At 42.7% G+C, this 26,689-nt stretch overlaps 1 protein-coding gene across 1 annotated transcript; it reads left to right on the top strand.

The window, feature by feature from the left end:
- Positions 1 to 1,491: 1,491 nt before the first annotated feature.
- pkn3 (protein kinase N3) lies at positions 1,492 to 22,007 on the top strand. The gene is given in 23 exon segments (XM_029648102.2): positions 1,492 to 1,804; positions 2,635 to 2,914; positions 3,252 to 3,406; positions 5,456 to 5,585; positions 6,914 to 7,065; positions 7,503 to 7,725; positions 8,025 to 8,207; positions 11,997 to 12,106; positions 13,019 to 13,162; positions 13,908 to 13,983; positions 14,074 to 14,260; positions 14,529 to 14,628; positions 14,919 to 14,986; positions 15,166 to 15,241; positions 15,437 to 15,528; positions 15,684 to 15,860; positions 17,145 to 17,207; positions 17,676 to 17,752; positions 18,000 to 18,142; positions 18,442 to 18,549; positions 20,465 to 20,545; positions 20,643 to 20,819; positions 20,821 to 22,007. Coding segments are annotated over 23 exon segments (2,847 nt in total). The 5' UTR covers positions 1,492 to 1,783; the 3' UTR covers positions 20,845 to 22,007.
- The last annotated feature ends 4,682 nt before the right edge of the window (positions 22,008 to 26,689 follow it).

The raw sequence follows: 26,689 nt of genomic DNA, 5'->3' as shown, positions 1-26,689 counted from the left end.
CAGCTATCTTGAAGTACGCCAAACTCTACCTGGTTCACGTTAGGGTGTTCTTTAATGGAACACTCTTTGTGTTATATTAGATATACTATATGGCCAAAAGTATGTGGACATGTCCTGCTCATTGACATCTCATTCCAAAATCATGGGTATTAATATGGAGTTGATCGCCCCTTTCCTGCTAAAATAGCCTCCACTCTTCTGGGAAGGCTTTCCACTAGATGTTGGAACATTGCGATTAGGCCTGGCTCGCAGTCGGCGTTCCAATTAATCTCAAAGGTGTTCGATGGGGTTGAGGTCAGGGCTCTGTGCAGTTCAGTCAAGTTCTTTCACACCGATCTTGACAAACCATTTCTGTATGGACCTCGCTTTGTGCAAGGGGGCATTGTCATGCTGAAACAGGAGAGGGCCTTCCCCAAACTGTTGCCAATAAAGTTGGAAGCACAAAATCGTCTAGAATGTCATTGTATGCTGTAGCGTTAAGACTTCACCGGAACTAAGGGGCCTAGTAGGAACCATGAAAAACAGCCCCAGACCATTATCCCTCGTCAACCAAACTTTACAGTTGGCACTATGCATTGGGGCAGGTAGCGTTCTCCTGGCATCTGCCAAACCGAGATTCGTCCGTCTGACTGCCAGATGGTGAAGTGTGATTCATCACTCCAGAGAACACGTTTCCACTGGCAGCAAGCTTTACACCATTCCAGCCGACGCTGGCATTGTGTATGGTGATCACTGATCTTAGGCCTGTGTGCGGCTGCTCAGCCACGGAAACCCATTTCATGAAGCTCCCGACTAACAGTTCTTGTGCTGACGTTGCTTCCAGAGGCAGTGTTGCAACCGAGGCTAGACGAGTTTTAGCACTCGGTGGTGCCGTTCTACCACTTTGCGGCTGAGCATTTGACCAGTACAGTTCTAGCAGGGCAGAAATTTGACAAACTGACTTTTTTTGGAAAGGTGGCATTTATGCCACATTGAAAGTCACTAAGCTCTTCAGTAAGGCCACTCTACTGCCGGTAATTGTCTTTGGAGATTGCATGGCTGTGCGCGTGATTCTATACATATGTTAGCAACGGGTATGGCTGAAATAGCCAAATCCACTCATTTGAAGGGCTGTCCGCGTACTTTTGTATATATAGTGTAGGTAGGCTAACTCTCGATCCACGATAATGGTAGTGGACTATATTACCATACCATCCTAAGTAGTTTTCCATCCAAGTTGTCAGTGCCAGTAGTTTAGTAATTATTGATTGAAAACAATACTGCATTTTTCTAGCACATTTGGGCTATGTTGTTAAATGGAAATCTGTTATGATGTAAATAGAACTTTGTTTTCAGAGAAATAGTTACCTTGGCAGGTGCACAAAAAGGATGATCCAAAATAGCACGGGAGACGATCTGATTGGACATTATTGTGGTTGTGCTTTGGTTGACAGGACATTCAGCCAATCGACATTTTGGAAGGGGGAGGAGTCGATGTTTATTCAAACCATCGCCGTGTGTAATGCCAGGAAGTCCAGACAGTTTGTTTTTGCCACCAAATCTATTCAATGGATGAGGAACTGGTACGTGCGAACGCTTTACTGCGCCTTGGTCACTTTTTGTAACTTTTACAACTTTTAGTTGTCGGTCGTGGTATTTTAACTGGTTATAAAGTTGTTCAATTGTGTTTCTTTCGAGCGAAACTGGACGAGACGCTGACTTGAGCTGTGGTCAGTGTATGGCTATTTTCCCAACCCTCCCAGTTTGAAATCAATAATCGCGTTTCTGACATTTTGAGTCTGACATGGCAGGTTTAACACTACAGGTAAGCACAGATTGTTTTATTTAGCCTAATTGTGCGCCTTTTATCGAACTGTTATTCAGCTAGTAGAAAGAAGCAATGGGTTCACAACTTCACAACTTTTCTTATCGGTTCAGTGTGCTGAGCAGTTGGCTAGGTTGCTAGCAAGCTGACGTCAATTTACTATCTACAATAGTTTCTCTCTCATCATGATGTGTTTCTACCACTGTCTCGTGAAAAATCCTTGTGAATAGCACCAGACAATGAAGGGTTTCTGGTTAAACTGGTTTCCCCACTTTACTTAGCTTTTATTAATTACCTTTTCATAATTCAACAATGCAGCCTGGGAAATAAATAAAGTAGCTAGCAAACTATATCAACCTGTTTGTTTCAAAGGTTTGTGTTACTGTTGACAGTCAGATAGGGGATTTTCCACTTGTAACCAGCCATCAACTCCATTGGCAGACATGCTGGAGAGTTATATCTACTCTCGGTTCTCTACTTCTCAAGCCATAACACTGCTCCATCACCAACTACAATGTACCTTTCTTGAAATATCCAGTGCTAAAAAGCATAAATGAGTAGTTACAGTATTAATTCTGATTTGGCCGGTGGATGTCAGGGTGTGTCAGAAGTGTGGTCAAGATGAATCAGTGTTTCCCTTAGCCTTTAGGCAGGGAGGGTTGTTCTTCTATAGAGCTTTCGTCTACAAATGTTCTGATTGGACAAAAACTGGTGCCACATGCAAACACAACACATTGCCATATACTGGCCCGGTTGTTGCAATTTGCTCTTACATAAACCGTTGCCAACTTGCCACATTCCATTCATCAAAAGTTCCATCCCTCCCAAAGCACCTGCCTGCGGGCCGGTTGGACGGGGACATCCTGGACCCGGAGTTCCAGCAGCGGCTGGAAGACGCACGCACCCTGCTGAGGCAGGAGATCCAGCGGGAGCTGAAGATCAAGGAGGCGGCCGAGAGGCTGCGGCGGGCTGTTACTAACCGTAAGAGCGCCGCCGAAGTGGAGGGCCAGCTGAGGGCGTCGAGCCGCAAGCTGGAGCAACTGCACTGGGAGCTGCAGGAGCTCAACACCCGTGCCATCACCCCCAAGCCCCAGAAGGACAGCCCCACAGGTAATAATCATGACTTCTCAGATCTGGGTTTTTCTGTGAAGCTGACTTCTATGGTTGACAATGACCATAGACATGGGAGTTAGCTTTATAACACACACAGGCTAGTAATAATCATGATTATGATGATCATCATGACAATATTAACTTTTGACAAATTATGCTCAATCTGCAAATTATGCTCAATAAAACAGATCCTATTAGCAGTAGGGACAAGTAATTGTACTTTTTTGTTGCAAGGAATAGGCTAAGACTAATTGTTCACTGTATAGGCTTTTTCAGCAACTGTATCTCAAACTTTCTGTCCTGTCACTCACTGCTTGTGTCTCTGTCAAAGCAGATGGCAGCACGTCGCCTGACCCATGTCGCTGGGAGGAGGTGACATCCCCGCTTGCCGGGCGCATCTGTGCCCTGAAGAAACAGCTCACCATGGAGACCAAGGTGAAGCAGGGGGCCGAGAACATCATCCAGACTTACGTCAGCAGCTCCGTCAAGGTTTGGCACATGCATAGTGTAAATGTGTCTGTCAAATGAGCTTTCCATGTAACACATGCCACTAAGGTGCTGTCTAATGTAGTGGCTTGTATATTAGACACAAGACTCCCATTTGTTTTGTCATTTTGAATGTTCAGTAGGCACACTGTTGAACTCTGCACTGGCAGCTAGTGATTTATACCTCCACTGCTCTGTGCGTTTCAGACTCTGCTTGTGTATGGAGTTCCCACCACATGCACATACTCACACACTCAGGCACACCTCTCTCGCTCTCTCTCACACAGTCACTCTCTCACAGTCACTCACACACTCGCTCTCTCACACACACAGTCACTCACACAATCTCTCACTCACACACACACACAGTTACTCAAACTTTGAGATATGCTCACACCAACATAAACCCAGTCGGCTCAGAAGAAGGGTGTGTATGTGTGGACTTCTCTCCTCCCAGCATTGCAACAGCAGCAGACCATGTGACTCTATGCCAGCCAATGTAGTTGTAGGGTATAGTCAGCCAGGGTCCTTCCAGGCACAGAGTTAAACTTGTCCTTTGGACGGAAGTCTGTTTCCAGAGGGAGAAAAGCAAGAAGGAGGGATGAAGTTGACTGAAGGAGGATGATCTCAGCATGCTGCTGTTCTGAGAAGCTGGGTGTCTTAAGTGTTAAGAGTGAAGGGGACAGATGGACCGAGTATGGTGGTCTGTGTCGCTAGCCAGTGAAGAGTGGATAAACTCTCTGTAAATGAGCAGCCCAGGAAGGACACCCCGACATAAGGGGGGGGGGGTGTAACATATCGCATATTCTTTACAAATGCTGTTGTGAATTAGAGGAAATTGTACCTACACACACTGAAGGCTATAAAGCTGAAACGTCTGTACATGATGCAGTGGAAACAATTAAAAACATTGAATAATGTAGTAAGCGTTATGCGACATCTTTTTGAGTGTGAACCCATTACACCTCTTTGCATTTCAAGGTGAGGCCAGAGAGCGGCTTGTGAAACGATCTACTCTGTACGAATGTGATTAAAAATCTAACACTAGTCATAACCAATTACCAGCTGTAATCCTCACATGAAGGGTTTTAGGGCCATAGGGTCTTGAGGACATTTATAAATTAGGACTTTAGTAAAGAGAGAAATTCTAGCAAAAATGTGCTACTAATGAAAAATGGAAAGTGTGCTTGTGTGGGTGCAGGCTTTTGTTCCAGCCAAGCAGTAAAATACCTGAGGGATCATTTGCACGTTTGCAGCATGAGTTCCTAAAATGAGTAAGGTATGCCCGATTTACTGTAACAGTGAGTAGATCTGCATACTAACAACTGTGGTGCTGCAGAGAGCACCTCACTTTCACAAGCAGACGAGATCCTCTTCTTTATTAGTAGGTTGATCACCTGTCACACTTTCCTGCCTTGAATTGCAATTTAGATTGGTTTGTTGCTAACGCAGCATCTGACCCAAGCGGTAACTACACTGCTTCCCTTCCTCATCTTCTCCATTCATGAGAATGAAAGGATTGGCTAGGTTACACCACCTTGCTTTTACTTTGGAAATTCTATGGGGACACCTCCCGAGAGTGTTCACATCAGAGGAATGGTGCTGCTTGTAAAGGGTTGGCTGAGCTGTCAATTAAAACTTTGCAAGGCAGAGTTCTCGAGGGCCCCATTCATCATGCTGTCGTGGACTTTGAGGGAAGGCGTGTTAGTTGAGATGGGTGTTGGCTACTACGGGGCGGCAGGTGTCCTAGTGGTTAGAGCGTTGGGCCAGTAACTGAAAGGTTGCTGGATCGAATTCCCGAGCTGACAAGGTAAAAATCAGTCATTCTGCCCCTGAACAAGGCAGTTAACCCACTGTTCATAGGCCGTCATTGTAAATAAGAATTTGTTCTTAACTGACTTGCCTAGTTAAATAAAAAATAACACCATGCATGTCAATGAACAAGGGCACTAGGACTGCTGTAAGTGGCCAATGCTGTTAAGGGCTGCTGTATCATGGACAAGTGAGTTGTGTACTAGTTGGATATTTTTTTGTGTGGTCTCCCCTCCCAAGGACCGTAAGATGCTGTCCATGGCCCAGCAGATGCTTCAGGACAGCCGCACCAAGATTGAGCTGCTCCGCATGCAGATTGTCAAAGTCACCCAAGCTAGAGAGGGGGAGCGGGAAGCAACAGAGACAGACGGTGAGATATATACACAGGTTGTGTATGTGTGTGAGCTTGTTTGTCCTTTGCCATGTCTTTGTCTTGGTTATACACTACATGGCCAAAAGTATGTAATTACCCCTTCAAATCAGCTATTTCAGCTACACCTGTTGCTGACAGGTGTATAAAATCGAGCACACAGCCAAGCAATCTCCATAGACAAACTTTGGGAGTAGAATGGCCCGTAATTAAGTGCTCAGTGACTTTCAACATGGCACTGTCATAGGGTGGCACCTTTCCAACAAGTCAATTCGTCAAATTTCTGCCCTGCTTGAGCTGCCCCGGTCAACTATTAGTGCTGTTATTGTGGAAACATCTTGTAGCAACAACGGTTCAGCCGCAAAGTGGTAGGCCACACAAGCTCACAGAATGGGACCGCTGAAGCGCGTAGCATGTAATAATAGTCTGTACTTGGTTGCAACACTCACTACCAAGTTCCAAACTGCCTTTGGAAGCAACGACAGCACTTGAACTGTTCGTCGAGAGCTTCATGGAATGGGTTTCCATGGCTGAACAGCTGCCCACAAGCCTAAGTTCACCATGCGCAATGCCAAGTGTCGGCTGGAGTGGTGTAAAGCTCGCCGCCATTGGACTCTGGAGCAGTGGAAACACGTTCTCTGGCGTGATGAATCACACTTTACTATCTGGCAGTCCGACGGACAAATCTGGGTTAGGCGGCTGCGAGGAGAACGCTACCTGCCGACTGCATAGTGCCATCTGTAAAATTTGGTGGAGGAGGAATAATGGTCTGGGGCTGTTTTTCATGGTTTGGTCTAGGCCCCTTAGTTCCAGTGAAGGGATATCTTTAACTCTACAGTATACAATGACTTTCAACTTTGTAGCAACAGTTTGAGAAAGGCCCTTTCCTGTTTCAGCATGACAATGCCCCCGTGCACAAAGCGAGGTCCATACAGAAATAGTTTGTCGAGATCTGTGTGGAAGAACTTGACACAGAGCCCTAAACCAATCCTACCGAACAACTTTGGAATGAATTGGAACGCCGACTGGGAGCCAGGCCTAATCGCTCAACATCAGTGCCCGACTTCACTAATGCTGTTGTGGCTGAATGGAAGCAATGTTTCAACATTTAGTGGAATGTTTTCCGAGGCTGTTATGGCAGCAAAGGGGGGACCAACTCCATATTATTGGCCATGATTTTGGGATGAGATGTTCGAGCAGGTTTCCACATACTTTTGTCATGTAGTGTATGTGTTACTGTACATTTGGTGTTTTTTCCAGTGCCGTTCTTTTTGATTGTTTGTCCATTGGTGAATAAATGCTCGCCCATTCCTCCTCCCTCTCTGCAGGCCGTCCCTCTGAGACTATCAGTCCTCTAGAGCTGCGGGTGGCTGAGCTACGGCATCACCTGAAGATCGAGGCTGCCGTGGCAGAGGGGGCCAAGAATGTGGTCAAGCACCTGGGCGGGCGCAAGGTGCAGGACCGCCGCGCACTGGCAGAGGTAGGGCACCAGGATATAGCTGAGGTCTTTAGAGGAAATCTGGTAAATACAGGTCTGATTCCTTTTGGGTTGCAGCTTAAAGATGGAATCTGCAGTAGGGGGAAACGGCACCACTGTCCGTCCCACAGACATTGTTATTGTTTTAGTTTTTTTGACGAAGCAGAAGTGAGGAGCGTTGTGCATCAAGGTAAAACAAAAACAAAAATGCTGTACTTATGTTGCCGTTCTATGCAATGATGTCTGAGGGGGAAAAAATAGTTATTTGTTTGCAATAACTTCTTTGTTGTAATATTGCAAAAAGGACGTGGCAGTTTCACCGTTAAGGATTCCGGTTAATGTTTTCTTGGCTGGAAACATTAGTTATGTGTACCTGGTGGGTCACAAGGAAAATCTAAAAGTGTGTTTCTCATGTATCTGACTGTATATGTGTCCCCCAGGCCCAGACAAGGTTGCAGGAGTCGAGCCAGAAGCTGGACCTGCTGCGTCTGTCTCTGGAGCGCCGTCTAGCCGAGCTGCCCGGGGACCACCCCAAACTGTCTGTTATCAAGGAGGAGCTCACACTGGGTGCCTCCTCGCCCTCCCTGGGTCTGCAGCTGGAGCGCCTCAACTCCACCTCTTCCTGTTCGTCGTCCTCCTTCTTCAAACCTGCCACTCTCACAGGTAACGGACAGCGTTGTTACTCTATGCTATAGCGGCCTGATTTAGTTAACTATTCCAAATATGTGTGTGTGGTACTTTTTGGTCTCATTGTGTTATTTTTGTAAGTTTAAAAAAATATATTTTGTTATCGTATAGTATATTGATGTCACCCTGAAGGAAATTACTCGCATGAAAAGACTGTTACAAAATGTGTATATGCCCTTGTATAAAGTTCTGCCAAGGACATGGAGTTTGAATTGCCTTCTCAGGGCAGTAAGCCTGAACTAATGTTCCCTGTATGTTGTCTCGTCGCTCTCCAGGTCGGTTGGAGGTGCGTCTGATGGGCTGCCAGGACCTGCAGGAGTCAGTGCCAGGTCGGTGCCGCATGGCCTGCATCACCTCCACCCCCGGCAGCCCCTCCGAAGCCAAGTCCCTGAAGATGAGGGCCGGTCTCTCCGGACGCAGCACCAATGGCAAAATCACCAAGACCGATGAGCTCTCCAGTGAGTCGACACTAGTCCTATGCAAATGTTGTTTTACATTTGAATTACCTCCATAAAAATACAAGTCATGGAAAACATGCAAATGTTTTGTACTTTTATATCATTCAGGAACAAGGAGTGGTCATTTACTTACTAGCAGGGTGTCCACAGGTCCTTGAGTCGTAGTCTTTTATCTGATTTAAAAGCCTTAAGTTCTAAAATGTCTTAAATAGAGTTTTTAAAGGTTCTCAGAATCTGCGACAGAGATGACTACAGTGTTCCCGTTATATTGTGCTGCTGCTTAATTCTTCCACAGTGAAAAAACCTCAAATAATACTTTCAAGATGTTAGAGAGCTATCCAATCACCTGTTAGAGAGCTATCCAACCACATGTCTCTGTGTGTGTACATGAGTGTGAGTCAGGCTGTTGCCAGAGGAAAGAGCTAGGTAGCATGTACAATTTGATAGACTAACTAGAGCTGGGATGATAAACAAAAAATGACCAACGACTTTTCCCTCCTCTGTTAGAGGAATTCTAAATTCCTATATGTTTTGTAGCCAAAACCAAATTCACACTATCTATTTCATAATAAGTTGTAAATTTATTATTTGCATGAAATAGCGAGAGACCAGTCTTAAAAACAAGTTCAGCATTTATTCTTGATGAGTACTGACCCAAAATACAAAGAACATTTCATTTTAAAGAGAAGATCAAAATGACGTCATCAGTTCTCACACTTTCTCTGATCCACACAATAGCGCAGTGTCTTCATGTCTGGAGATTGTCTTCTACTCCCCTCATAAAACAAACATTCCAATCTGTCTAAAAGATATACTCTTCTCCACTAATGGAACATCAAAGAACATTTTTATCTGTCTAAAGAGATATACTCTCCTTCTCCCTTAAACCCGCAAGGTACAGACAATTCATTCGTTTTACCTACATTTTCAGTCCTAGTTTAACAAAAAAAAACATACATTTCATACCAGAACATAATAGTATTAAAATGAATGGTTCTAATTGAAATGTATGTATACATTAATCATTTCAACTATAATTTCCTCCAACACCTCTTACCGAAGCAATTTAGCTTACGTCAGTGATTGGGCTACACAACGTTCCTGCAGATTTTTTTGGTTCTAAAACCATTCTTTGGTCAACATTAATGTGCATTAATTAACCTGCTTCCTGCAATGAAAGTATCTGTCCTGTCCCTGTTTTGCTGCTGGTGCTCATTCCTTCTCCCCCCTTTACACATGAAGTGAAAGGAAAGATGCATACTGACAGTTGAGCAACATTTCAAATGTAATTACGGGGAAGACTGTTTTTAAAACTACTATTGTGTAAAGAAAAATGTCAAAGTCCATATAGAGGAAATGACACCACTTTACTGATTATGTAATTGGGATGATACTGAGTGTGCCATTTGTGGATAATACATCAAGTAGCCTATATAGGTCTACCAAAAAAGCTTTTGTAGTAAATTACATTTACTGTTTGATCAATTGCATGCTATCTAGCAACAATATCATAGTTAGAGTTAGCAATGTAGCTAATGTTTTGAGTTCCTACTTCCTCAGGTGGTAGATTGTTGCATAGCCTAGGCCAATATGCACCAAAAACATGCAAGCAAATTCATCTCTAAAGAGCCCAAAAATATATCTTGATAATTCTGGATCTTATTTTGACATATTGCGCATCAAAATAGCCATCATGCAGTCCATGAACATGTTGGATTAAATAGCTACAGTTGAAGTCGGACGTTTACATACACATAAGTCAAATACATTTAAACTCAGTTTTTCACAATTCCTGACATTTAATCCTAGTAAAAAATTCCCTGTCTTGGGTCATTTAGGATCACCACTTTATTTTAAGAATGTGAAATGTCAGAATAATAGTAGAGAGAATTATTTATTTCAGCTTTTATTTCTTTCATCACATTCCCAGTGGGTCAGAAGTTGACATACACTTAATTAGTATTTCGTAGCATTGCCTTTCAATTGTTTGACCTGGGTCAAACGTTTCAGGTAGCCTCCCCCAAGCTTCCCACAATAAGTGGGAAGTGAATTGTGGCCCATTCCTCCTGACAGAGCTGGTGTAACTGAGTCAGGTTTCTAGGCCTCCTTGCTCGCACACGCTTTTTCAGTTCTGCCCACAAATTTTCTATGGGCTTGAGGTCAGGGCTTTGATGGCCACTCCAATACCTTGACTTTGTTGTCCTCAAGCCATTTTGCCACAACCTTGGAAGTATGGAAGACCCATTTGCGACCAAGCTTTAACTTCCTGACTGATGTCTTGAGATGTTGCTTCAATATATCCACATAATTTTCCCTCTTCATGAAGCCATCTATTTTGTGAAGTGCACCAGTCCCTCCTGCAGCAAAGCACCCCCACATGAAGCTGCCACCCACATGCTTCATGGTTGGGTGGTGTTCTTCAGCTTGCAAGCCTCCCCCTATTTCCTCAAAACATAATAATGGTCATTATGGCCAAACAGTTCTATAAAAAAAGTAAGATCTTTGTCCCCATGTGCAGTTGCAAACCGCAGTCTGGCTTTTTTTATGGCAGCTTTGAAGCAGTGGCTTCTTCCTTGCTGATAGGCCTTTCAGGTTATGTTGATTATAGGAGTCGTTTTACTGTGGATAGATACTTTATCTGTTTCATCCAGCATTTTCACAAGGTCCTTTGCTGTTGTTCTGGGATTGATTTGCACTTTTCGCACCAAAGTATGTTCATCTCTAGGAGACGGAACACGTCTCCTTCCTGAGTGGTATGATTGCTGCGTGGTCCCATGGTGTTTCTACTTGCATACTATTGTTTGTACAGATGAACGTGGTACCTTCAGGCATTAGGAAATTGCTCCCAAGGATGAACCAGACTTGTGGACGTCTACACATTTTTTTTTACTGAGGTCTTGGCTGATTTATTTTGATTATCCCATGATGTCAAGCAAAGTTTGAAGGTAGGCCACGAAATACATCCACATGTACACCTCCAATTGGCTCAAATGATGTCAATCAGAAGCTTCTAAAGCCATGACATCATTTTCTGGAATTTTCCAAGCTGTTTAATGGCACAGTCAACTTAGTGTATGTAAACTTCTGACCCACTGGAATTGTGATACAGTGAAATAATCTGTCTGTAAACAATTGTTGGGAAAATGACTTGTCATGCACAAAGTAGATGTCCTAACCGACTTCCCAAAACTATAGTTTGTTAAGACATTTGTGGAGTGTATCGTTATACTAAGCTGATAACATTTGGTAATTCTGAAAACATAGTTTGTGATCTAGCTAATGGGTAGCTTAAATCAATGCAGATGGGCAACCTCATGATTCAGCCATCTATAGCCTAGCAACTATGCTACTACATTCATTAGGCGACAGGAGAATGCCAATTGCTAAAATAGCACACCTGCCTGATATGAGCTATGTAGGCTATAACCAGCCCTGAAATACTACTTATTGCCAATATTGGCTCACTTTAGGAGAGGAATATTAGCAGGTGTGTGGTGCATGCAGACCTAAACATTTGTATTGATTTGCATTCCAAGTGGCACTTTAAAAAGGTCAGTCTCACATTCAACTTCATGGAACCTGCAGATAGCCTGTACTAAGAGCAGAAATCCTCACCTTGAAAAGTAGCTAAGGATATGGCTCTATTCTCTTTGGAATGAGAGGCATATGATCATTAAACCCAGTATCTTTGGCTGTGGTAATTTAGTATCCCAGTCAATATCTGACTGGAACAACTAGTTTGTGTCTGGAGGTGTACTGACTATCTGTCCCACTGTATGCTGTCCACAGCGGAGATAATTGCGGTGCTGAAGGTGGACAACAGGATGGTGGGCCGGACACACTGGAGAGCCCTGAGCAAGGACGCCTGGGACCAGAGCTTCAGCATCGAGCTGGAGCGGGTCAGTGTTTTGTTTAACACCAGTAGGAGCAGTTCACACATTCTATTCCTTTTCCATGGAAACTGTATTTTCTCAAAGTAACACTCTTATTGGTGCCATGAGTCATGTTAAATAGTGTAGAAATGCAGGAAATTGGCTTTAGATTGCAAGAATAATTATCGGGAGAACCCCCAGCCTTCAGTTGTCCCCTACACATCTCAAAATCAAAGTTACCGGTACTCCACTTCCAAACAGTTGATCTATCAATGGCACTCTTGTCTCATCGATGCTTAAAGCAAGAGTCTGCTGGCTTTAACAACTCTCAGCTATTGGGATAGCAGTGAGCAATCCCACTGCTAATCCTTTAACACTTTCCACTAATCTCAACCATAGCCCCATGCCAGGCTTTTGGAGGCAATGGTTGAGCTCGAAGACTACTTTCAGCTCCTAGCTCAAGGGCACACGCTACTTTGTCCCCATCCTCTCAATCAATCAATCAAATGTATTTATAAAGCCCTTCTTACATCAGCTGATGTCAAAGTGCTGTACAGAAACCCAGCCTACAACCCCAAACAGCAAGCAATGCAGGTGTAGAAGCACAGGGGCTAGGAAAAACACCCTAGATAGCCCAGAACCTAGGAAGAAACTAGAGGAACCAGGCTATGAGGGGTTGCCAGTTCTCTTCTGGCTATGCCGGGTGGAGATTATAACAGAACATGGCCAAGATGTTCAAATGTTCATAGATGACCACTGAGTCTTAAAATGGCACATCTGAGTGGCGCTGTACTGGTATTTTGGATTGTGCTGCTGAAAGCAAGATTAAGTGTTATTTATTGTAGAGGAAGATGAGGTGTTGCAGTCTGTAAACATTTTCCCTGCAAATCTATTTGCATTTCTTTCCCTAAAAATGACTAACTAAAAGTCTGTTTCCAGTCCAGGGAGCTGGAGATTGGGGTGTACTGGCGGGACTGGAGGGCTCTGTGTGGGGTCAAGTTCCTACGTCTAGAGGACTTCCTGGACAACCAGCGCCACGGCATGTGTCTTTACCTGGAACCCCAGGGCATGCTGTTCGCTGAGGTAACAAGCACCCTTATTTCACAATCACAATAAGACATTGTCACAGTCAATATTATATATGCCACAATAAGTAATATGTCACGATCTCTGGCCTTAATGGCCATGTACTCTTATAAACTCCACCCGGCACAGCCAGAAGAGGACTGGCCACCCCTTAGACCCTGGTTCCGCTCTAGGTTTCTTCATAGGTTCCTGCCTTTTCTAGGGAGTTTTTCTGTAGGCACCATGCTTCTACATCTGCATTGCTTTGGAACAAGTCTCTTAATGTCCTTGAGTGGCCCAGCCAGAGCCCAGACTTGAACCCAATCGATCGAACAACTCTGGAGAGACCTGAAAATAGCTGTGCAGTGTCGCTCCTCATCCAATCTGACAGAGCTTGAGAGGAACTGCAGAGAAGAATGGGAGAAACTTCCCAAATACAGGTGTACCAAGCGTGTAGCGTCGTACCAAAGAAGACTCGAGGATGTAATCGCTGCCAAAGGTGCTTCAACAAAGTACTGAGTAAAGGGTCTGAATACTTATGTAAATGTAGCAGCTTCTTCTTGTTTTTAGCCGATAGGAGTGGAACCCGGTGTGGTCGTCTGCTGCAATAGCATAATTGTTACAATCACCATATGCATTATGTTTGATATGAAATCAACACCATCTCTTCTAGATTATGTTACCTGACCACAACATTGACCACTGCACTTTCTTTTTGATGCTACAACCTCAGTTAACCATTATGTTTCACTGTTTATTGTAGGTGACATTCATCAACCCTGTCATTGAGTGGCATCCTAAGCTTCAGAGACAGAAGCGCATATTCCCTAAAGAAAAAGGTATATGTTCCTGATATTTTTCAATATATCATGACATGGGGAAGCGATCAAACTGTCTTTAGCTGCCTTTACCCCGTACCCCGTTCTCAGGGAAGAATTTCCTGCGGGCGGCCCAGATGAACATGAACTTTGCCACGTGGGGGCGTCTGATGATGAGTGTCCTGCCCCCCTGCAATGGTTCCTTGCAGGCCATGAGCCCCCCACTGGTGGGCTCTGACATGGCCATCACCTCGCCCCCCTCCATGGAGAAGATGGCCAAGTCCACCCCTCCTCTAAGGTAAGTTGGAGGGTGCAACCAGGCCCCTTTTTAAGAAAGACCAACTGTAACATTGATTTTGTGGCCCACATTCACAAATAGTCTCAGAGTAGGAGGGCTGGTATAGGATCACTTTTGTCTTTAAGATCATAATGACCGGAGTATGGACAGGAAGGGCCTGATCCTAGATCAGCTTGAAAGTCAAGCATTTCACTATACTTGTGCATGTGACACTGGTATTGATTACAGTAATGGAAATGTTTTCTGAAGGCTAGTTCTGTCATTGTAGAGATTCTGCTGTGGTGAAATTGGACTTCAGTGAGGAACGCCCCAACAATGTGGGGAAAACTCTCGCATCAGAATCCATGTGGCAAACCACTCTCTTTCAGGTAGGAGACTAACAGGAAAAACTCATTTTTATTTTTAAGATTGCGTTAATATATTAATATAATAGTTTTAAAAATATTTTGTTTCAGGAGTACTACAAAGTCTCCGCTCATAGTTTCACTCATATGAATATGATTGTGTTCTAGACATTCTGTTTCCATGGTCTCACTTTCACAGTGACGTTGCAGTTCTACAGCATTTAGGGGCTCGTACACTTTCATGTTTTTTTTTTGGAGTATCAAATATCTCCGTCTTCAGGTTATTTTTGTTCTCTCTCCCTTCCTTCCCATAGTCCTCCAAAGGTCATTCAACAGAGGATAACAGGCCAACGCCAAAGACTGTATCTCAGCCTACTCCTAAGTATCTCTCTCTCATTCAGTATAACCTCCTACACACACACACACACACACAGCAGTAACCCAAATCCACTACTTATTTTTTAAGTCCCGTCAGGACTGGAAGTGATGTTTGTAACCTAGTTATCTAACCCCCCTCCCTCCTCCTCTTTCATGTTCCCTTCTTGTTTTGTCTGTGTTCAGGAGGGAAGTGAATGGTGGGATGCAAATGGAAGATTTCAACTGCGTCTCGGTTCTGGGGCGAGGACACTTTGGAAAGGTACTGTCACACTCACAACCCAAGGCCCTCATACCTAAAGAATGGAACTTTTTATTTAGTTACACTGGGTTGTATTCATTAAAATGTTTTGCAAAGAAAAACAAAGAGTCCAAGTAGTTCTTCTGTTTGGTGTTCACAACCTTCTCACTGTGTTACATTTACGTGTTGCACCTAAATCCTTCCCACTGCCCCAAGGTCTTGCTGGCAGAGTTCAAGAGGTCAGGCAAACTGTATGCCATCAAAGCCTTGAAGAAAGGGGATGTCGTGATGCGTGATGAAGTGGACAGGTGAGGGAGCACAGTGAGTGGATTCAGACATACCACAGGTTGAGGGGACCGGATCAGAAAGACTAGCAGTTGCGTTCCACCTAAAATATACTATTATTATTATATATGTATTTTTTTGTGCTTGTTCTTTTGTGTGCACATGTCTGTGATTTTAGTCTAATGTGTGAGAAGAGGATCTTCGAGACGATCAACTCCTCCCACCATCCCTTCCTGGTGAATCTGCACGGCTGTTTCCAGACGGCGGACCATGTGTGCTTTGTGATGGATTACTCCCCCGGGGGAGACCTCATGACCCACATACACACCAGCATCTTCACTGAGAGACAGGCTCAGTAAGCCTTACGCAACACACACACAGTCCCCATTATGACAGCAACCTGAGTGTGAAGCGTTGCAATTCCAGACTGTAAGGCAACAAAATATGCTAATAGTGCAAGGGTCGTGTACATTTGCTACAGGAACATGTACAGTTGAAGTCACCAGTTTACATACACCTTAGCCAAATACATTTAAACTGTTTTTCACAATTCCTGACATTTAATCCGAGTAAAAATTCCCTGTTTTAGGTCAGTTAGGATCACTACTTTATTTTAAGAATGTGAAATGTCAGAATAATAGTAGTGATTTATTTCAGCTTTTATTTCTTTCATCACATTTCCAGTGGGTTAGACATTTGCATACACTCAATTAGTATTTGGTAGCATTGCCTTTAAATTGTTTAACTTGGGTCAAATGTTTTGTGTAGCCTTCCACAAGCTTCCCACAATAAGTTGGGTGAAATTTGTCCCATTCCTCCTGACAGAGCTGGTGTAACTGAGTCAGGTTTGTAGGCCTCCTTGCTCGCACACGCTTTTTCAGTTCTGCCCACAAATTTTCTATGGGATTGAGGTCCGGGCTTACGATCTTCGTCCCCATGTGCAGTTGCAAACCGTAGTCTGGCTTTTTTTATGGCGGTTTTTGAGCATTGGCTTCTTCCTTGCTGAGTGACCTTTTCAGGTTATGTCGATAAAGGACTCGTTTTACTGTGCTTATAGATACTTTTGTACCTGTTTCCTCCAGTATCTTCATACGGTCCTTTGCTGTTCTGGGATTGATTCGCACTTTTCGCACCAAAGTACTTTCATCTCTAGGAGACAGAACGCGTCCCCTTCCTGAGCGGTATGACGGCTGCGTGGTCCCATGGTGTTTCTACTTGCGTACTATTGTTTGTACAGATGAATGTGGTACCTTCAGGCGTTTGGGAATTGCTCCGAAGGATGAAACAGACTTGTGGAGGTCTACAAAGTTTTTTTTCTGAGGTCTTGGCTGATTTCTTTTGATTTTCCCATGATGTCAAGCAAAGAGGCACTGAGTTTGAAGGTAGACCTTGAACTACATCCACACCTCCAACTTACCAAAACTCTAGTTTGTTAACAGGAAATCTGTGGAGTGGTTGAAAAACAAGTTTTAATGACTCCAACCTAAGTGTATGTAAACTTCCAACTTCAACTGTACCTACCGGTGACTACAAATAGATAATTCAGGCTAGTCTAATTCTCATACAAAGGGTACAGTAATGAGTACGAGCTTTAGAGTTGATGTATCTAAAATCACCATTATATGTGTGCCTTATTTAGGTTCTATGCCTCCTGCGTGCTGCTGGGACTAGAGTTTCTGCACCAGAACAAGATAGTTTACCGGTGAGTAAGTTCTCTCAGCACTGCTTCCCAGCCCTCCGCCTTCACACACCGAAGAAGCTACTTGTGGGTCATTCTTTCCCGACAATGCAGTTATCAATAGTACTATAAAACATTAAGTCAAGTACAACAAAAACACACTTAGAAATAATAACTCAAAGTAAGCTATATACAGGTTCAATTGATTCTTGTCCCATTTCATCCTGTCATGTTTCTCACCTCCTCTCTCGGGGATCTGAAGCTAAACGACCTGTTACTGATCTCTCTCTTCTCTCTCAGGGATCTGAAGCTAAATGACCTTTTACTGATCTCTCTCTTCTCTCTCAGGGATCTGAAGCTAAACGACCTGTTACTGATCTCTCTCTTCTCTCTCAGGGATCTGAAGCTAAATCACCTTTTACTGATCTCTCTCTTCTCTCTCAGGGATCTGAAGCTAAACGACCTGTTACTGATCTCTCTCTTCTCTCTCAGGGATCTGAAGCTAGACAACCTGTTGATGGACGCAGATGGTTATGTGAGGATAGCAGACTTTGGATTGTGCAAGGAAGGTATGTACGGTACATTATGGTTATGGCATTTCCTTTGACACCCACTGTCCCACCCACTCACTTGATTTATCAAATGAACAGTCAGTGTTATTAGGTTTAGGTTGCACTTTAGTTCAGTCATTTGCTTTTAGCCCTGGGCTAAGCAACGCCTCACTATTAAAAGTGGGACAACCGCGTCAAGCTGTCTTGATGCACACCCCTCCAATCCCGTTAAAAAGTTATCTTTCCCTGTCGTGTGTGTGTGCAGGTATGGGTCATGGAGACCGCACCTCCACGTTCTGCGGCACGCCAGAGTTCCTAGCCCCTGAGGTGCTGACAGACAATAACTATACCCGCTGTGTGGACTGGTGGGGCCTGGGTGTCCTCATCTACGAGATGCTGGTGGGAGAGGTCAGTAAAATAGAGATGAATAATGGAACCTAGAGGATCTTTCTGGTCAGTTGACTCACAGGTCCACTCCTTTGGTGAATCTAGAAAGTATTTTGAGGCCTTGGTTGAATTTCCGTGTTTGGTCCAGAGAAATTAAGAGTTTAGACGTTTCTGGTCAGTTGGCTCACAATGTCCAATCATATTGGGATCCCATTAAGTATTATTCTGATGATTGGTCTTGCTAGAATTAAGATGTTTTTGGATGCTAAAGAGTGAGGTTGGTTGGGCTTTTGTTGCTCTCTCTCTCTCGTCTGTGGCAGTCTCCCTTCCCTGGTGACGATGAGGAGGAGGTGTTTGACAGCATAGTGAATGATGAGGTGTGCTACCCCAGGTTCCTCTCTCCAGAGTCTGTCTCCATCACCCAGAAGGTATGTGGGCCATCACTCAGTATACTGCCTTGTACAGGTCTGGATTAGAGGTCGACCGATTATGATTTTTCAATGCCGATACCGATTATTGGAAGACCAAAAAAGCCAATACCGATTAATCGGACAATTTTTGTATTTCTTTCTTTCTAATAATGACATTTACAACAATACTGAATGAACACTTATTTTAACTTTATATAATACACCAATAAAATCAATTTATCCTCAAGTAAATAATGAAACCTGTTCAATTTGGTTTAAATAATGCAAAAACAAAGTGTTGGAGAAGAAAGTAAAAGTGCAATATGTGCTATGTAAGAAAGCTAACGTATCAAATCAAATTTATTTATATAGCCCTTCGTACATCAGCTGATATCTCAAAGTGCTGTACAGAAACCCAGCCTAAAACCCCAAACAGCAAACAATGCAGGTGTAAAAGCACGGTGGCTAGGAAAAACTCCCTAGAAAGGCCAAAACCTAGGAAGAAACCTAGAGAGGAACCAGGCTATGTGGGGTGGCCAGTCCTCTTCTGGCTGTGCCGGGTAGAGATTATAACAGAACATGACCAAGATGTTCAAATGTTCATAAATGACCAGCATGGTCGAATAATAATAAGGCAGAACAGTTGAAACTGGAGCAGCAGCACAGTCAGGTGGACTGGGGACAGCAAGGAGTCATCATGTCAGGTAGTCCTGGGGCACGGTCCTAGGGCTCAGGTCCTCCGAGAGAGAGAAAGAAAGAGAGAATTAGAGAGAGCATATGTGGGGTGGCCAGTCCTCTTCTGGCTGTGCCGGGTGGAGATTATAACAGAACGTGGCCAAGATGTTCAAATGTTCATAAATGACCAGCATGGTTGAATAATAAGTTTCTTGCTCAGAACATGAAAGCTGGTGGTTCCTTTTTAACATGAGTCTTCAATATTCCCAGATAAAAAGTTTTAGGTTGTAGTTATTATAGGAATTATAAGACTATTTCCCTCTACCATTTGTATTTCATTAACCTTTGACTATTGGATGTTCTTATAGGCACTTTAGTATTGCCAGTGTAACAGTATAGCTTCCGTCCCTCTCCTCGCTCCTCCCTGGGCTCGAACCAGCAACACAACAACAATTAGCGTGCGCTAACTAGTTAGCCATTTCACTTCGGTTACACGAGCCTCATCTCGGGAGTTGATAGGCATGAAGTCATAAACAGCGCAATGCTTGACGCACAACGAAGAGCTGCTGGCAAAACGCACAAAAGTGCTGTTTGAATGAATGTTTACGCGCCTGCTTCTGCCTACCACCGCTCAGTCAGATACTTAGATACTTGTATGCTTAGTCAGATTATATGCAACGCAGGACACGCTAGATAATATCTAGTGATTATGATTTATTGTTTTTTTATAAGATAAGTTTAATGCTAGCTAGCAACTTACCTTGGCTTACTGCATTCCCGTAACAGGCAGTCTCCTTGTGGAGTGCAATGAGAGAGAGGCAGGTCGTTATTGCGTTGGACTAGTTAACTGTAAGGCTGCAAGATTGGATCCCCTGAGCTGACAAGGTGAAAATCTGTCGTTCTGCCCCTGAACAAGGCAGTTAACCCACCATTCCTAGGCTGTCATTGAAAATAAGAATGTGTTCTTAACTGACTTGCCTAGTTAAATAAAGGTATAAAAAAAAAATGGCGCCCAAAAATACCGATTTCCGATTGATTTCCGGCCCTAATTAATCGGCCATTCTGATTAATCGGTCGACCTCTAGTCTGTATACAGGTTACCTCTTTTTATATAAAAAAAAAAAATCATATTACGTTGTCTGAATCAACAACAAACTGCATTGCAAGTACACAAAATGAAAACTGAGTGGGAAAAAAACATACAAAGATGCATAGTGGGGGGGCATAGACTGAGCCAGGCTTTCCTATTGTGCTGCAGCTTCTACAAAAGAACCCTGAGAGAAGGCTGGGATCAGGAGAGCCGGATGCCAACGAGGTCAAGAAACACAGGTTCTTCCAGGTAAAAAGTAGCTTAATTTGGGGCTTTTGTGTAATTTAATTTCAGTTGAGCATTGCCAAGATTTTGGTGTAGTACATTTGATGTATGATGTTCCCAGGGAATGGACTGGGCGGCCTTGCTTCACAAAAAAGTGGTTCCTCCGTTCTTCCCGCGCATCAGGACGCCGGGGGACGTCAGTAACTTTGACGAGGAGTTCACAAAGCTCAAGCCAGTCCTCACCCCCCCACAGACACCCTACTTTCTCACTGCAGACCAACAGGAGATCTTTGCCGATTTTTGACTTTTCCTCTCTGCACTGACCTTTTTAAACATACACTGACGGATGGACAGACCGGACTGAAAGCAGAAACGGTTGCTGCTCCACTGAAGATGTTTCCTTTACTTCATTGTGTCAAACTGCTACCTGTGGCTGAATGAGTACTGACGACACAGGCTATCGTGATGTCCTCTTGGGTAGCCATCTTATCTTCAGGTCCATTACTGTTCATATGCTCTGTGGGTGATGAGAACTCCACCTGTACCTCTACAGCCAATCAGAACTGGGAGCTCGGCCTGCCTTGTTCAAATCTGGATTGGTATGTCGGTGTCTCTGTGTTGGTGTTCGACATGGACTTTTATTACAACTGTATTTGTCTTTTTTCATTTAAGAGGTTCCCACTCCATATTGATAGTATATCAACTAGGTTCGACATTGATATTGCCAAATCAATACTTGACATGACACTGTTTTGGTGCTATGTCAACGATAATCAATAGGCCATATTGTTGCACTTTTTTGTATTAATTTGTGAAACTGAACAAGAGTACTTTGTTTCAAACATTGCACCAATGCAATAATGAGTTTTTTAATTGGTTCTAATTAGAAGGTTATGCATGACCTGCACCTCCTAACACTACACTACATTCGTAAGAATCTTTGCTGTAAATGAAGATAGAAAAATATATTTATTGTAAACCCACTGCTGTTTTGGATCTTACACTGATTGTAGCGACTGATGTTTGTATGTTTAGCCTGGGAATCCAAACTGAATCGCCATTCGTTCCTAGGCTAGTGTATGTTATGTTAATGGAGGAAACGGTCCCTGAAGCTGTTTAAAAAGTGTATTGTGCTACTTTGAAATCAACCTATTCCATGGGTCCATCTTGGGCTGGTTTAGGCCATTGAATGTCATGTTGAAACTGACATCATCCGGAAGTATCTTTCTAAAAAAAATAGTAATTGTAAGTAAACTTTTTGGAAGGATTATAGTTTAAGTATTCCTAGGGAGTCATTTTCATTCCATTCAAGTAATGAGTATATTGCCATTTATATATTATATTTCATATGAATATACATGCTTTATTACTAAAATATATATGCTGTGAATTACAATGAAAAATATGCTGTGTCTAGAGATGAAACAAGTACGTTTTTCTTTACAATGCATGAAGGAAATGTAAATTAATAAATATATCTACTGGACTCTTGAAGCATTTTTCAGAATCAACCATTGTAATTAAATTTTCATAGGAGTACTGCATTTTAAAATTATTTTAAATAAAAATGCATACATTTTGTTCAGAAACGGTTCACACTGAAATCGGCACTCAAGACAACATTAGTGTATATAAAATCACATCACTCATCTTCAAATTTTACTGGAAGAGCCAGAATGATTTTCCAATGTAGTCCATATTACCATTTAATGCTTATTTCTGTTTTTCAGTGCTCTCCTATTGCACAGAAGATAAGCTAACGCTTGAGTTGGGGAACTCAATGCAAATCTGTTTTTACAGATTGCGTGCTATAAAGGTAAATTTCCGATTTGAGACGACAACGCAGGAACATTGCCTTTAAATTTCAATTACGCTGTAAAGCTGAATTTCAGCAATACGGATTGAGTACAGCCCTTAGTCAATCAGCCACTTAGTGGCCACAGAGGCTCTGTCCATGCGGAGTTGATATTGGGGAAAAGACACCAACAATGAACTAAATAATGCTCTAAAAAATGGTTTTATATCATGAGTATATGAAAGTACCTTTATACTGTAAATAACAGTTGGTGTATGACTTAGTAAGCTCAGGCCATAAGTGATTTTCATGTATCTGTTACCCTAACTTTCAAGGGCTTCATTTACACAGGCAGTCCAATTCTGATATTTTTTTCACTAATTGGTATTTTGACCAATCAGATCTGCAGTGGTTGGTCAAAAGACCAATTAGTGTAGGGAAAAAAAAGACCAGAATTGGGCAGGCTGTCTAAATGCAGCCAAGGAATGGTGTGATCTATTCTGTAAATGTGTTTCCTCACACAAGTGTTCTGTCAGCTCAAATTCCTAAAACTATAAATTCCTAAAAAATGTAACTCTTCAGTCTTCTAAATTATTCTTTGGACTGAAGAGGACATTGGAGTAGGTGGGAGTGTCCCACTGGGCACACTGGTTGAATCTACATTTTCACTTCATTTTCATATATTGAAGCAACATCTCAAGACATCAGTCAGGAAGTTAAAGCATGGTCGCAAATGGGTCTTCCAAATGGACAATGACCCCAAGCATACTTCCAAAGTTGTGGCATAATGGCTTAAGGACAACAAAGTCAAGGTATTGGAGTGGCCATCACAAAGCCCTGACCTCAATCCTATAGAAAATGTGTGGGCAGAACTGAAAAAGGCGTGTGCAGGCAAGGAGGCCTACAAACCTGACTCAGTTACACCAGCTCTGTCAGGAGGAATGGGCCAAATTTCCCCCAACTTATTGTGGGAAGCTTGTGGAAGGCTACCCAAAATATTTGACCCAAGTTAAACAATTTAAAGGCAATGCTACGAAATACTAATTGAGTGTATGTAAACTTCTGACCCACTGGGAATGTGATGAAAGAAATAAAAGCTAAAATAAATCATTCTCTCTACTATTATTCTGACATTTCACATTCTTAAAATAAAGTGGCGATCGATCCTAACTGACCCAAGACTGAATTTTTACTAGGATTAAATGTCATGAATTGTGAAAAACTTAGTTTAAATGTATTTGGCTTAGGTGTATGTAAACGTCCAACTTAAACTGTACATTGAACCAACGTGGAATAGACATTCAGTTGATGTCTGTGCCCAGTGGGGTAGTAGAGTTGGAAAATCAACATACCAAGACTAAGGATCTCACTACCATTCACAGCAATTACCTTTCTAATGCAGAGAGAATTTCTGACCTATTTGTTTCAGTAAAACTTTTCCTGCCTCTGACCTTTGTTCTTTTGTCAACTGACACAAATACCATGATTGGGGTCAATTCCTTTGAAATCCACTTACATACTGAACTGGAATTTCTTGCAATCCTGGTTCCAAAGAGTTTGGTCACAAGCTGAAATGATGAGAGGAGTCATAGTTCATTTGGACATCTGTCTCATCTAAAGATTATAGAAATATAATGAATGGAACGGGCTTGGATGTTCTTACCCTGGCAATTTGACTGGTAAACTCATGGCTATGGCTGCCAAGTATTGTGATGCAATAACTTCCATGATATTTTGGAATGTTCAATCAACTGATGTTGGATTGCCATTCTAATGTAGAATGTTCATTCAGATCATCCTAACGATGTGGCTCATGCAATAGATGCAGTAAAGGGGTCAATGGAACGCAGACCATTCCATTGAGAAGATTAGCGCATGTTCAACAAAACTAACAAATTGGATATTTGTCAAATCCTTCATGATTTATGTATTGTAAAAAGGCCCCCAATGTGATTACTTAAGTCCGATGTGGATATACAGTGAAGTCGGAAGTTTACATACACTTAGGTTGGAGTCATTAAAACTTGTTTTTCAACCACTCCACACATTTGTTAACTATAGTTTTGGCAAGTTGGTTAGGACATCTACTTTGTGCATGACACAAGTCATTTTTCCTATAATTGTTTACAGACAGATTATTTCACTTATAATTCACTGTATCACAATTCTAGTGGGTCAGAAGTTTACATACACTAAGTTGACTGTGCCTTTAAACAGCTTGGAAAATTCCAGAAAATGATGTCATGGCTTTAGAAGCTTCTGATAGGCTAATTGACATAATTTGAGTCAATTGGAGGTGTACCTGTGGATGGATTTCAAGGCCTACCTTCAAACTTAGTGCCTATTTGCTTGACATCATGGGAAAATCAAAAGAAATCAGCCAAGACTTCAGAAAAAAAAATAGAGACTTCCAAAAGTCTGATTCATCCTTGGGAGCAATTTCCAAATGCCTGAAGGTACCACATTCATCTGTACAAACAATAGTATGCAAGTATGAACACCATGGGACCACGCAGCTGTCATAGCACTCAGGAAGGAGACGTGTTGTGTCTCCTAGAGATGAACATACTTTGGTGCGAAAAGTGCAAATCAATTCCAGAACGACAGCAAAGGACCTTGTGAAGATGCTGGAGGAAACCGGTACAAATGTATCCATATCCACAGTAAAATGAGTCCTACTACGACACAACCTGAAAAGGAACTCTGCAAGGAAGAAGCCACTGCTCCAAAACCGCCATAAAAAAGCCAGACTACGGTTTGCAACTGCACATGGGGACAAAAATCGTACTTTTTGGAGAAATGTCCTCTGGTCTGATTAAACAAAAATATAACTGTTTGGACATAATGACCATCGTTATGTTTGGAGGAAAAGGGGTGATGCTTGCAAGCCGAAGAACACCATCCCAACCGTGAAGCACGGGTGTGGCAGCATCATGTTGTGAGTGTGCTTTGCTGCAGGAGAGACTGGTGCACTTCACAAAATAGATGGCGTCATGAGGAAGGAAAATGATGTGGATATATTGAAGCAACATCTCAAGACATCAGTCAGGAAGTTAAAGCTTGGTCGCAAATGGGTCTTTCAAATGGACAAGGACCCCAAGCATACTTCCAAAGTTGTGGCAAAATGGATTAAGGACAACAAAGTCAAGGTATTGGAGTGGCCATCGCAAAGCCCTGACTTCAATCCTATAGAACATTTGTGGACAGAACTGAAAAAGAGTGTGGAAACCTGAGTCAGTTACACCAGCTTTGTCAGGAGGAATGGGCCAAAATTCACCCAACGTATTGTGGGAAGCTTGTGGAAGGCTACCCGAAACGTTTGACCCAAGTTAAACAATTTAAAGGCAACGCTATCAAATACTAATTGAGTGTATGTAAACTGCTGACCCACTGGGAATGTGATGAAAGAAATAAAAGCTTAAATAAATCATTCTCTCTATTATTCTGACATTTCACATGTTTAAAATAAAGTGGTGATCCTAACTGACCTAAGACAGGGAATTTTTACTCGGATTAAATGTCAGGAATTGTGAAAACTGAGTTTAAATGTATTTGGCTAAGGTGTATGTAAACTTCCGACTTTAACTGTTTTGGGCTGTTTTTGCTGCATGACATTTATAAGTTGCCTCTTTTCAGGTTTAGAAGAAGTGACTGCTAAATGCTAACTCATTTGTATAAACTAATTAACATACAAAAATCATGCAGTTGATTGGAGAGGATGACATGAGCATGTGTTGGGGTTGACATCCATACACGGTTTTTACCTCAATGTAGTGTGAAATACACAAACAATAGCCTGAATGTAGGCACATTTTGTTGGGAGGTAACGAGGAGATTTGGGATCTTTCCCCCATGTGTTTCCATGGCAATTCCATTGTGTTTGAGTTCAATTGACCTCTTTACCACATCTATGGAATGTATTTTTTGTAATGTCAGTTGAGTTGACTCAACAAATCAAAGCACATATTGAAGGGTAGGCCTACTTTTCCTGCTTTTATTTACCTGGCATGGGTATACTCAAAATGATTGCCAGTCCACCCATTATGCCATCACTGACTTAAATGGAGACTCCAATTCTATTCATACTATTTTTATGGTAAAGATACTTCTAGAAAGGAGGATGTAAACACAATTGGAGGAAAGGCGGGAAAGGCTGATTTCTAGGGAAGGAATGAAGGCCTTGAGTGGATGGTGAGTTAGCATTAAGTCGTCAGATGGGGTCACGTCCCACCCGGAAGTACACCTGCTCCCACACTACAGTGCCGAAGAAGCCCCAGAGGTTGCGAAGCACACCGCGGTCAAACGGGTTCTCGACGGCGCCGCATTGCTTGAGGTAGCAGATGCGGTGGCGCGACATTAACTCCCAGGTGGTA

This window comes from Oncorhynchus nerka, linkage group LG4 (genome assembly GCF_034236695.1).
Source record: "Oncorhynchus nerka isolate Pitt River linkage group LG4, Oner_Uvic_2.0, whole genome shotgun sequence".
In the NCBI taxonomy this organism is placed as follows: domain Eukaryota; kingdom Metazoa; phylum Chordata; class Actinopteri; order Salmoniformes; family Salmonidae; genus Oncorhynchus; species Oncorhynchus nerka.
Note: the sequence above shows the minus strand (reverse complement) of the source record. Positions and strands in the feature narration are given on the sequence as shown.